Source organism: Triplophysa dalaica, chromosome 13 (genome assembly GCF_015846415.1).
Source record: "Triplophysa dalaica isolate WHDGS20190420 chromosome 13, ASM1584641v1, whole genome shotgun sequence".
In the NCBI taxonomy this organism is placed as follows: Eukaryota; Metazoa; Chordata; class Actinopteri; order Cypriniformes; family Nemacheilidae; genus Triplophysa; species Triplophysa dalaica.
The window spans coordinates 23,114,188-23,126,206 of record NC_079554.1 but is presented as its reverse complement, the minus strand read 5'-3'; the positions used below and the strand labels follow the sequence as shown (position 1 = coordinate 23,126,206).

At 43.6% G+C, this 12,019-nt stretch overlaps 2 protein-coding genes across 2 annotated transcripts; both read left to right on the top strand.

Moving 5' to 3' along the window:
* The first annotated feature begins 402 nt into the window (after window positions 1-402).
* On the top strand, window positions 403-1,317 carry LOC130433991 (uncharacterized). Its single transcript, XM_056763799.1, has one exon. It carries the CDS (start codon window positions 403-405, stop codon window positions 1,315-1,317), a length of 915 nt encoding a protein of 304 aa, XP_056619777.1.
* A 920-nt stretch (window positions 1,318-2,237) lies between these two features.
* LOC130434377 (bromo adjacent homology domain-containing 1 protein) lies at window positions 2,238-11,589 on the top strand. Its single transcript, XM_056764513.1, has 7 exons — window positions 2,238-2,320; window positions 4,149-5,549; window positions 7,736-8,049; window positions 8,135-8,294; window positions 8,386-8,465; window positions 9,532-9,623; window positions 9,701-11,589. Exons 2-7 carry the CDS (start codon window positions 4,169-4,171, stop codon window positions 9,885-9,887), a joined length of 2,214 nt encoding a protein of 737 aa, XP_056620491.1. The 5' UTR covers window positions 2,238-2,320; window positions 4,149-4,168; the 3' UTR covers window positions 9,888-11,589.
* Window positions 11,590-12,019: the final 430 nt, after the last annotated feature.

Here is a 12,019-nt window from a genome sequence, read left to right as displayed (position 1 = left end):
AATGATCTGTGGATAAGATCACATATAGCCTGTATGACACAAGTGTGTGAGATGCAGTTAAACGCGTCTAATTAAAAATAATTAAAGCATCTCATGGTTCTGGTCTGAACCCAATACACAATATTTCTTGTCAATCAAAAGCTCTGTGATGAAGTTGGGATACGCCGAGCTCCGTGGAGAAATTAAAAGTGAGTTTCTGTTCATCCCAACGTGAAGGACAACAAAGCTCTAAGGCACCAATTACAGGATTCCAGGTTCCTCGTCTTTTCCTTCAGCTCCAATTAAGCAGGATGAAGTCAATCTACTGACATCACTGGAGATCCACTGGAGCAGAAACACGACCCACCGTAGCATATAAAAGATCATCTGAGCACCATCAAACACTGGGATCATCTCGGCTTTATGATAGAGGGGATTGTCATGGATCTTGTGGCGGTGAGGATCGTGGTTTCTGTTGTCGGTGTTGTGGGAAACACCATATTGATCACGTCCATCCTGAAACTGGCACATGTCAAGACTTTTGAAATGGTTCTTCTTGCGCTGGCGATCGTGAATCTGGAGGAGATCGTGATCGTGAATGTTTACGATGTTTTGCTCCGGCGGCTGTCGGTCAGGATCAGTGTTTGGAGCTGCAGGCTCCTCAAGTTTTGCACCATGTTTGGAGAGATTGGCAGCATTCTCTTTACGGTTGTCATCAGCGTTTATCGCTATCAGAAGCTGCGAGACGTGCACACACGCGTCAACCTGCCCGTCTTCATGGACAACATGCGTCACGCAATTGGCATCTCTGCGTTCTGTGCCATGTTGGCATTGATCTTCAGTGTGCCCGCGTTTCTCGTACGCCTGAACGAGGACAAGGGTAACTCCACTTATCTCGGCTGTCCTGCTGATTTCTTTCAGTGTTCACTGTCAAAGTGTCCGATTCCCAATCGTATTTACAAGTACTCCTTTCTGCTGGTGTGTAACTTTTTGCCTCTGCTCGTAGTCACGCTGACGAGCTGTATGATTGTGAGGATTCTGATCATTCAGCAGAAAGTGGTGAGAGCCCGACAGGATCCGGGTGTGGTGGTGACGCAGCAGCAGCAGCGCTCCAGGAAACCCGGCTTTCAGCGCAGCACTCTGGCCATTCTGGCAGCTATGGTCCTCTTTCAGGTGAACTGGAGCATTTATTTGATCCTGCACCTGGCGTCTAACCCACAAAGTATTCCATCTTGGTCAGAAATTGAGTTCTTCATAACCACATTTTACACAGCAGTCAGCCCATATGTGTACGGTTTAGGTAATTACCTTTTCAACATTAAACGATTCATTCGTTGAGCCATTCAGAGACTTGGTTTAGTTTCGATTAGGCCTGTCAAACGATTAAACGTTTAAAAAGGTTTGTGTTAAAATCATATATATCTGATTACAGTGCATATTCATTTTGTATTTATAAACACAAAACATATACATACTTGTCTATATATTTACATATATTCATTTGTATTTACTAATAATTGAAATTCTAAATAAACGTTTACTAATTGTTATATTTTTATGAAATATATGCATTTCTGTGTATGTGTTCATAAATACAAAATTAATATACTGCTTCTATGAGCAATCCCTGGGATTAAACCCATGACCTTGGTGTTGCTAGCGCCTTGCTCAAACCACTGAACTAAAAGATATGATAAAGAAATAAAGTCACCTAAGGTTAAAAAGACATTAGAAGATATAAAGTCATTTAAACCTAAGTTTATTTACGCTGGTGACTTTTCTTGCAGCTGAATGATGTTGACAGGTGCATGAAACAAGTGATTCATTCTCAATTAAATCAAATGATAAATCTGAGGAGTGTTTTTATAACAAAATGTTCAATGCAGTTGAGTGTAATGTAAATTCAAGATGTATAAAGTGTCTTCCATCACTCAGACCATCTACAAGGTAACCCAAAAGATACTGAAGTACAGTAACTCATGACATTTACTCCCAGACTTACACCACTATTAACAGCGTGAACAACTTCTCACTCGGGATCAATAAAGTACGTGTATGTTAACTCAATCTATAACTCAATATCATGAATCAACAGAAGATGTTTGTAAGGATCAAACTACTGAAACTCAAGAGTGAAGCGATGAATATATGATGCTGAGGGCTGTTGTTCACTAATTGGTTGAACAGGTTCAGCACGCGTGTGATTGGTTGAGCAGGTTCAGCACGCGCGTGTGTGATTGGTTCATATGAAACAGGAAGTGAAGAGCAGCGGACGCGCAGCGCTGAAGGAACGAACGCACACAATCATCGACGTGTTTCTCGGATTGTGTCTTTGCTGCAGGTACGTGACTACATGTATATTTATAAAACACATTTATGCAAAATAAACACATGATATCGCTGCGGGTATTCGCGTCTGGTCTTTATATGAGTCGCTCCTTTAAAGCGCGCACGCGTTTCGCGGATGTGTTTGTTGTTTGGCCACAAGCGGAGGCGTTTTTAATACGTCGTGATGACTCGATGGTGTGTAACAACAGTTTTCACAGTGAGTCAATGTTTGTGTTTTTAATGGCGTGTAAAACCCTTCACCAAAGAAAAGGGAAAAACTCGACAATGTGTCAACTGATAACCGAGAGCGACAGACAGACAGAGAGAAACACACACACACACACACACGCACGCACACACGAACAGATGTTAAACAACAAGTGCGGTTATGGTGTGTACATCTAAAATCAGTAAACACTCACTGACACAACAATCTAACATTGCAAGTGTGACGATCACAACAAGTGCTTTCTCCTTATTTTTACAAATGAATATTCATGTGCAGTCAAATATCACGATTTCATATTTCCCGTAATTACTGGATACAGCATGAGGAGCTCATAACGTGTAATAATAATGATATAAATCATGAGGATAATGGTAATGCATGTTAACTGGTGAAGAATGCAGTATAGCAGGACTCCAGACAAAAAAATCAGTTCAGGAGCCCGTGGCTCCCATAGTAGAAAGAAAAAGCAGGTGCCAAATCATTTACAAGAGCCATTAGTTATTTTGTTGTCTGTAAATCTTCTCTCTTATAAGTTTTGCTTGTAATGTAAAGTTGTTCTCCCTCAAAAGCAGGGTCATACTGGTCTTTTTGTTAATTCCAGCCTAAAATTTGGGAAAAATCAGCAGAATTCCGCATAATAGTTTGAAATGTGTTCACATTTGTAGCGTACACAAATTTAATGTGTACATTTGTTCAAATAGTCTTAAAATGCTGCCTGTCTATGCATCTAAAGGCAGATGACGGCAGATTTGGTTCTTCTTGACAAAATTCCTCTGAATTCATTGGAACCAACAAAAAAGGTGAATGTCAAGAAAATATTTAGATATTATACTGTAAGTAAAAGTAGGCTATATATTTATTTTATTATTAAGAAAGGGCTTGTTACGTTAGAATGTAGATTTTTGTTTGTAATAATGACACTCTTCAGCATTTTCATAATGTAAAGATAATTTCAAATAAAACTTACCAAGAGAATTGGTCTGTCGATGATTGTTGCTGTGAAGGGATTTGTGTAACCAGTCACTCGCATGTATGCTATTGGTGGACCTGGAACTGCGTGTCGGTCGGGTATGGGAGTCTGTGGCGTCTGACGCTAGAGCCCCTCTGGAGGTGGGGAAGTGCACTGCTCTCCCTCTCATGCTAGCCTGGTGCCTTTAAAAAGTGTGACGCCTCCATTGGAAACAAATTAAAAACAGGTTAATTTGCACGGCGACCTACACAAAAATATCACTCACAAAAATAATATTTTTACTTGCCAATGCGACCGTTTTAAGCATGGTCTGAAGTCCTATATAGTGCACTCTAAACAGGGTGTTTGTATAGTGATGGATAATAAAGAATCTCTTGTCATACAGATTCTCCACAATCACAGATTTCTAGATCTGAATGAATAATACATTATTTTCTTAGGGAAGGATGTCTGATTTCAGGAGGACAGGTGATTATAGATTTACTGTTGTTTTAGAACCTGGAGTGAATATTGTGTTGTTGTGTACCAGCATTCATTGATTTGAGATTTTCACACTGTTATAAGAAGACTTCTGGTTGTCATTTGAGCTGAGCGTGTGTGAGATGTCGTCAGTTAAGTCACTACATCTTTTCTCTTCTGTAGGTCTTCTCAGGGATCATGTGATGACCCACGCTCAGAGAAAACATTCCCTCGGCCAGTATCACGGTGAGAGGCGGGACCATGTAGAGTGCTGGTCATATGTTGACACTGTGGGCGGAGCCAGGCCAGCGCCATCGATGCGAGCGGGTAAGGCAAAGAAGGACGTGATGAAAAAAGTCAAGGCCAAGGTTCTGGTGCACACAGAGACATGGATGCAGAGTAATGGCAGGAGTCAAGATTTGGCCAAACTGAAAAAGAGTAAAAGAGATGTGAGCAAAAGAATCAAATCTCCAAAGAGACAACGGGCCGAGCAGAGCCGTAAGCTCTACCCGTTACGTCGACGCAGCGGACCGGAGAGTGAAGCCTTGAGTTGCCACGTCCTCCTCACCCGTCTGGATGTCCAGGAGGAATGTGAGGTGAATACAGACACAGGTTTAGATGACAAAACCAGTCTGAAGTCCAAGGTGAGAACCGGAGGAAAGCGAGAAACAAGCAAAACACATGAAGCGTTCGCTCGGGAGCCACGGAAACGCAGAATCGCCTCTTTGAACGCAGAGGCCGTCAACAGTCTGCTGCTGGAGAAAACGCAGTCTGGTGCCAAACTTTCTAAGAAAGACAGGGAGGGTGCCGTCGCTCCAGAGCAAGGGAAGACTCTGCCAAACTCAAAGCAGAGCTCCGAGACGTGCGAGAAACCCACCACACAAGAGAAGAGCGTGAGTGAAGTCAATGTGTTCGCTCCGACACCCAGACGTGTGGCCGGACTGAACGCCGCCGCTCTCATGAAACTCACCAGCTCCACCACAGCTCATAAACACCGAATCAAAACAGACAGGAAGGCCGCGTGTCTTTCAGGAAAAGATGATGTGCACATAAAGTACAAGAAGTCAAAGAAAGAAAGCAGGAGGGACTCTGGAGTGACAGATATCTGTGAGGTTTGTAAAAGCAGGAAGCAGAAGCTCGAAGACTCTCCAGAAACCAAAGCAGCGTATCACTCCTGTGGCATGCTGGGATATCCCCTGAACATGGTGAAAGAAGAGCAGGTGAAAAGCGACGTGAGTTCATATTACTGCTGTCCTTCAGATGGTTCTGTTGAGTATTGTCACAGACTGGCGCTGTTCCTCAGACAGAAGGAGGATGCCATGACCTCAGTCAAGCGTGAATGTCTGATTCCTCTCAGCGCTCACCCGTGTCTGTGTGCCGATCCATGTTACTCCGGTTATTACGTCCACATCGCTCATGCGGCTCCAGCAGCAGCGACTCTGAGCTTCTGTCCACGAGCAGAGCTGCTGTCCTCCTCACATCCTCTCTTGTGTAATTCACCGTGTTTTCACGAGACCTTCATCGACAGAAGACCGTGCTCGTACTCCAGCAGCTGCTCACGCTGTACACGTCCAATCAAAACAGGTAACAAGCACATCTACACCGGGAGTTCTTTATCATCTACACTACTGGTCAAAGGTCATATGGGTGCGATGTTTGCTTTTAATGATACACATGCTGGTTTCACAGACAAGGCTTGAGACCAATCCCAGACAAAAATGAAAATTTGAGCTTGCCCTAAAAAGCTTTACATATGTCCTTGCTATTGTTTTGTCTCAAGATGCAAACCAGTAATGTTTTTATCTCGGCCGCTTTAATATCCTAATTGAATTAAGACCTAGTCCTGACTTGAGCTAAGCCGTGTCTGTGAAACTGGGCCTTAAGGTTCAGTTAAGCAAACAAAATATCAGCTGTATGGTTTGAGTTTGATTCTAATAATATACATGATCGACGCACAGGAAAATAAACGGCTGATGGTTGTCAACCTTACTCATGTGTGTTGTGTTTCAAACCTTCTTACATTCTCAAAGCTGAGCTTTAATTTACATTCCAAACACAACTCGTTGTGGTAAAGAATCAAGAAGATGTCATTTTTGGACACTAACTGTGTCGACCCAATGAATTTCACAACTTGTGCTGTGTTGTGTATATCAGTCACACATGACTTGCAGCACAACATCATGACCAGAATATTTTATACATCTTCTTGAAGTTTTACTCATTCACTCATTCATCTGTGTGCAGCTGAAAACAATGTTTAATTAACAAAGTTCGGGAGAAGCTGGAGCAGATAATCATCAATCACTACATCTACCCTATCAGCTCAAGCGATCTCTCCCATAAATAGACGAATCCGTCTCACCTGCGTTATCGCTACAAGTTTTCAGCATCCCTCCACTCTGTCTTTAACGACAGCCCCACCGCCCAAGATCTCCCGGTGCCTTCGAGCGTGTATCGGCCAGGATACAGCAACCAAGGCCGCGGATCCGCCACAAGGCAGCCAGCCTTGCCGCTCTGTGCCGAGGCACATCATCGCCCCGCTCCTTCGGGCACCCACCTCCTTCTCCTAGTGTCCTCATATGCAGCAGTACTCCCCACCATCCCAGCCATTGAGAAGTGGACCGTCCTGGGCCTATGGCACGCCCTCACTAACCGGGACGTCCAATTTAACCGGTGGCTGAACAAAGCCGAACTAAACGGCCTCTATGCTCCCCTTCAGTCTGAAGCTTCTCCACCGAGGGCAAAGCAAGCACTTCTACAAACTCCCGGCAAGTCTGGGCCGAGCCCCTGATTCTTAAGCTGCGAGTAGATCCCACTGGCGGCACGAATACCGCTAGCCGCCCGGTTAGCGTGAGCATGCCTTTATCATGCACCCCTTCCCTTCTGCATTTCCCATCCCCAAGCACGTGACCCGAGGCGCTGCTGTCAATCAATGGCGTGAGGCTGCCTCCACTAGCGACACAGGCCCCGGCTTCCAGCCTACCCTCCTTCTCTCTGGCCCCCACCCTGGAAGCCAACCCATGATCTATGGCATGCCATAACTAACTTACCGGGATGTCAATTTAACCAGTGGCTAAACTAAGCCGAACTATACAGCCTCTATGCTTCGCTTCAGTCTAAAGCCCCTCCACGGAGGTCTACTCCGCAGCCGAATGCTGGGCCATGCTCCTGGCCCAGGAAAACCACCACTGCAGTTTGGCAAGGCCCCCAATCTTCAGGCCGTTGCCAAAGGCCCGTCAGGGAGGCTCGGCCACAACTCAAATTCTCAAGTGGCGAGCTCATGCTGGCGCCACTACAGCTAGCTGCCCCGTCGGTGGCCCTGGCTTACCCGCACCCCATCCCGTCTGCATTCCCCACCCTAAGCACATGGCCCGTGGCACCTCCGTTGATCACTAACATGAAGCTGTCTCCGCTAGCGATACAGGCCCAGGCTTTTATCCTGCCCCCACCCTATAAGCCACCGCTAGCGTGAGGTTGCCTCCGCTAGCGGCTCCAACGGCCGCCATTACCTCACTCTTCCCTCTCCTTTGGGCCCGCCCTCACTTATCGCTGGCTTTCACAGCAGCGATGCCGGTCCCGCTCGGAGGTATGTGCCTGGATCTGAGCTCAGTGCCCGCTTCCTTTCTATCCCTGCTGTATTGTTATTATCCGGGGGATACGCTCTGGGTTTGGTAGGAACCGGCCACTAATACCGCTAGCAGCCCTGTCAGCGTGAGCATGCCATAAATAAAATGAATGGAGGTGAATATCACAGTGTTTTTGTTTTTCAGAAGGTTTTCCGTCATCTCAAGAGGAACAGAGTCGAGCCTCAGCTGTGTCTTCAGCTCCGCTCAGAGTAAACACTTCCTCCGCCGGTGTCCCGCGTCTCATCTCCACGGCGTCAGAACGCAGACACGCACACGACAGGCTGAAACAATGCCCTCAAAAAACCAAAGCACCAAACACATCAATCGCTATGAGCCAGACCAGAATATCCCAAAAACATCCCACAGCAGGTGGCAAACAGAAGAAAGTGGACCAGCAGCAGGTGACCAATGGCTGGCGACCTGTCGGGGAGCCCACAGAAAAGGAAGTCTTCATTGCCGTGAGTTCCCAGGACTCACTCATACAGACGTTCAGTGTGACATGTTTTAAAGGAGTGGAGCCATGTAATGATGTTGATTTGGCAGGGCGATGACGAGACGGTTCTGCGACAGTGTTATGAAGGAGTTGAACGTGATGGAGAAGTGATCCGGGTACGAGACACTGTGCTCTTACGATCTGGACCCCGAAAGAAATCCCTGCCGTACGTGGCCAAGATTTCATGTCTGTGGATGGAGCCCAGATCAGGTGAAACACAGAACTGGTCTTGATTCAGTTTTTCACTGTTTTATTTGTGAGCTGTAGATGTGTGCTGTGCTGACTCTCTGGTGTGTTGTAGGAGAGCTGATGATGAGTCTCTTCTGGTATTATCGACCTGAACACACACAAGGAGGCAGAGATCCCAGCATGCACTGTGAGGTGAAGGACTGACCGCGTCTTTTGTTCTTGTAGTTTTTTCGTTATTTTGTTATTATCTGTTTCACCTTTCTTTAAAAGGACGCCTATTTCAAGTGACAGTAATTAGCTGAAGAGAAAAATCATTTAATTTAAACATGATGACAGGATTCTTCAGCTCTTAATGAAATGGCATCATTGTGTGTGTTGTTGTGTTATGCAACTTGCAAGATTTTGAGATTGTGTCAGATTTTCTGCATACTTGACCAAAGAGGTGCCATGTGACGTCCTCACATCGTGCATTCTGTCAAAACCTGCTCCAAAAGTCAAGCAGAGATACTATAGAAGGGTCTGTAACACTTACAATTTGCTAACATCATCCATTGCCATCTATTAAAACTAGCCTCTGGTGTCCTTTCCTTCATTCTGCTGAAGGCGTTAGCATTAGCCGTTTAACTTTTTTGGCTAAAGGTTGCATGCTAGTGGCTTTGAGTCAAATCAGCCATAGCGGTGTGTGCATCACATTCTTAAACAAAACACATGATAACGACACAATGTTGTAAACATGTTTATTTTGGTGTCAATGAACATTCATCACATTCAACTAAACGCTTAATTCCTAAAAGTATGTGAGGTTCATGGCATAAACTCATTGCATAGACATTCCCACAACCATAAACATGACACGCCATGAAACGATATGTGATTGGTTGCTTGACCTGTCAGTCAAAATGGGCTTAAACTTAAATCGGCTAAGGTTTCCAGACCTACAGTATGAATCTGCTGCATGTCTTTTGATCATAAGTCATGCAGAAAAAAGGTTTTCACTTGTGCTAGTTTAAAAGAAGAACCATATTTGCCAATTGAAGTAGCTTTTTGTTACATTCTGTTATCCCCGCAAATTTTTTATTGGTAAATTTGAATGAATCTGCTGCACTTTTGGCTGCAGAAATGACAAAAATCTCCACAAAATCCTGTGTTGACTAGTTATCATGTAGATAACCAGTAAGTGTGTGTTAAATACACACTAGAATCCTTTAGCAGGAAGTGCTCACTCAGTGCCGTTCTGATGGAAAACTTTTATTTTCAGAATGAAATATTTGCCTCTCGACATCAGGATGAGAACAGTGTGGCCTGTATTGAGGACAGATGTTATGTTCTGCCTTTAGCACAATACTGCAGGTGAGATCATTACTCCGCCTGTGCTGTCATCACGCATGCGTGTGTTTTTATAATATTAATCATCGTGTTATTGTCAGATTTTGTGCCTTGGTGAAGCGGCGGTCAGAGAGCATGTCCGGCGGTGTCCCGGTGGTGCCCGACCCCTCTGATAGCCTCACCCCACATCACCGGCTCGTGCCCGATGACGTAGACCCGGATCTAGTGTACCTGTGCCGTCACGTCTATGACTTCAAACACGGACGCATCTTAAAGAACCTGCAGTGAAGTGTGTAGCTGCTGTGGAAACAGAAACGACCTCCGCTCACATGACACGCTGTGTTTCTTCTATAAAGATCAGCCGGATGAGGTTTGAGCGTATTGGATTCATTCTGTCATGCACACAGACTGAAATCAAATATATTCATGTGTTCAGTGTGAAGAACCAGGAATACTTTGGACACGTTCGGTCGTTCATTGTGGACACGAGGTGAAGAGGCTTGTGGTGGTTGTAGATATCGTGAGGTTGGGTGATGAATGATCATTTGAACACTTTTGGAATCCAGTCTAGAAGCTCAACAAGATCCTGAGCCAAAGTTCTCCACCAGTGAGTTCACATGAACAAGGTTTTATTTTCTCTTCGCTTGTAGATGATGAGTGGACAACGTAAGGCATGAGCACGAGCTGAAGTTCACTGTAGTTGTAGTCTGAAGAACCCTGAAGACGGTTCCTTCATCATTTACATCAACACTTCTCGTTCTGAGAGATCTCGAAAGGAAAGATATCTGAATGATCCGCCCAATGGATAGAGACTGTCCTCTTAACTCTATACAGCAAACTTAAAGCTGTCAGTCGAAACATAAACAGTGTTATTGTGCGTGTGCGCGAGTGTGTGTGTGCGATTTCATTCAGCGCTTCTCAACATAACATGAACACACAACACACATCTGATCTCTGACATAATTATACGGATGTACTCGTGGAGCTTTTTGTGGATGTTTTTCCTTTAAAGAATTGCACACTTTCCATTTCACGACAGGCAAAACTTAAGCCACGCAGCTCCAGTTTAATAAGACTTTTCTCGGCAGTTATTGCTGTTCATTCGCTGGTTTCAGGGTCTGTTTAGCTTTTCCAGTGCTTACACTTAATGTATGAAATATATGAATGATGTTTAATATGGTTGCAGAATAACCTTCAGAATGGACAGAAGTCAATACTGATCGATGTACATTTCTGTCATTGTTGTGAAACTCTGGCCTTCTGCTTTTCATTTCTTCTGAACAAAAAGATATTTTATTATGGCTCTTTCTAAAGCTGGAAAATGAAGTTTTATATTTGTAGGACTATTTTTTTGAGACCAGAAGCTATTTAATGTGATGTCATTTTGATTTGGACTCTAAAGCGCTGAATTTGACTGCTTGTGTTTTATGAGACTCTATTAGATGACGTTTGTGTTTTTAGAAGAAAATAAATGTGTTTCACAGGAGCTTCTAAAGCTTTGCAAAGTGCATTTATAATCCTTTTGTATTTAAAGAAAGTATTTAAAGTGGATTATATATTAAACTAGATATATATATATATATATATATATATATTTCAAGCTCTCTTAGGTAAAAACAATGTATTGAAGTGCTGTGCAATGTTGTGGTACATTTTAGGATGTGACGATTGTTTTGAACTGATTTAATGAAGTCTTGAGTTGATGTCACAGGGACCAAGGTCACATCATGTAAAGCAGACATGTTTCTGTCATGTGATAACTACATTCACACACATTTCTGTCATGTTTGATATAACAGGTAAAGGTTTCTGCATTCACACAGAGCCTCTTACTTTTTTATTTCTCTTTATTTGATTTAGAGTTTGTGATGTGATTTCTCTTTGGTTTCAATGGGTTCGTTCTTACAGACAATATTGTTTATTGAATTGAACACCCAACACATTGGAACGGTGCGGTTCATTTCAGTCAGAATAAAGTCTTTCGCTAGTGTGTGTTGGTCTGTTCTTGAAAATAATTAACACACAGTTGTATCAGAACAAGAAGATTTGTCGGCATCTGGAGTATTTGAGTGAGAAGGGTTTTTCACATGAGTTCTTGTCAAGATTTGACCGTTTATACTGACCAATCAGAAAAGAGCGTTGCCCAAGTTCGGACCAACACAATGCACCTTGATTCATTAATATTTGTGCTTCTATATTAAAGAGATTAAGAAGAGTATATGAACAGATTCTGTCTCAAGTTTCTCCTCATGCTGATTATTGTTTAATGAAAGAATATTTATAAAATCCTTTGTTGGAAAATGGTGAGATCTGTATGTGTTATTGTTTTTCCTACACAATGTGTTCAAGACAGTCAAGCCATCAGAGGATGTGTGCTGACACCAGTTTTACACACTCATCACAGCAAATAATAAGAACTA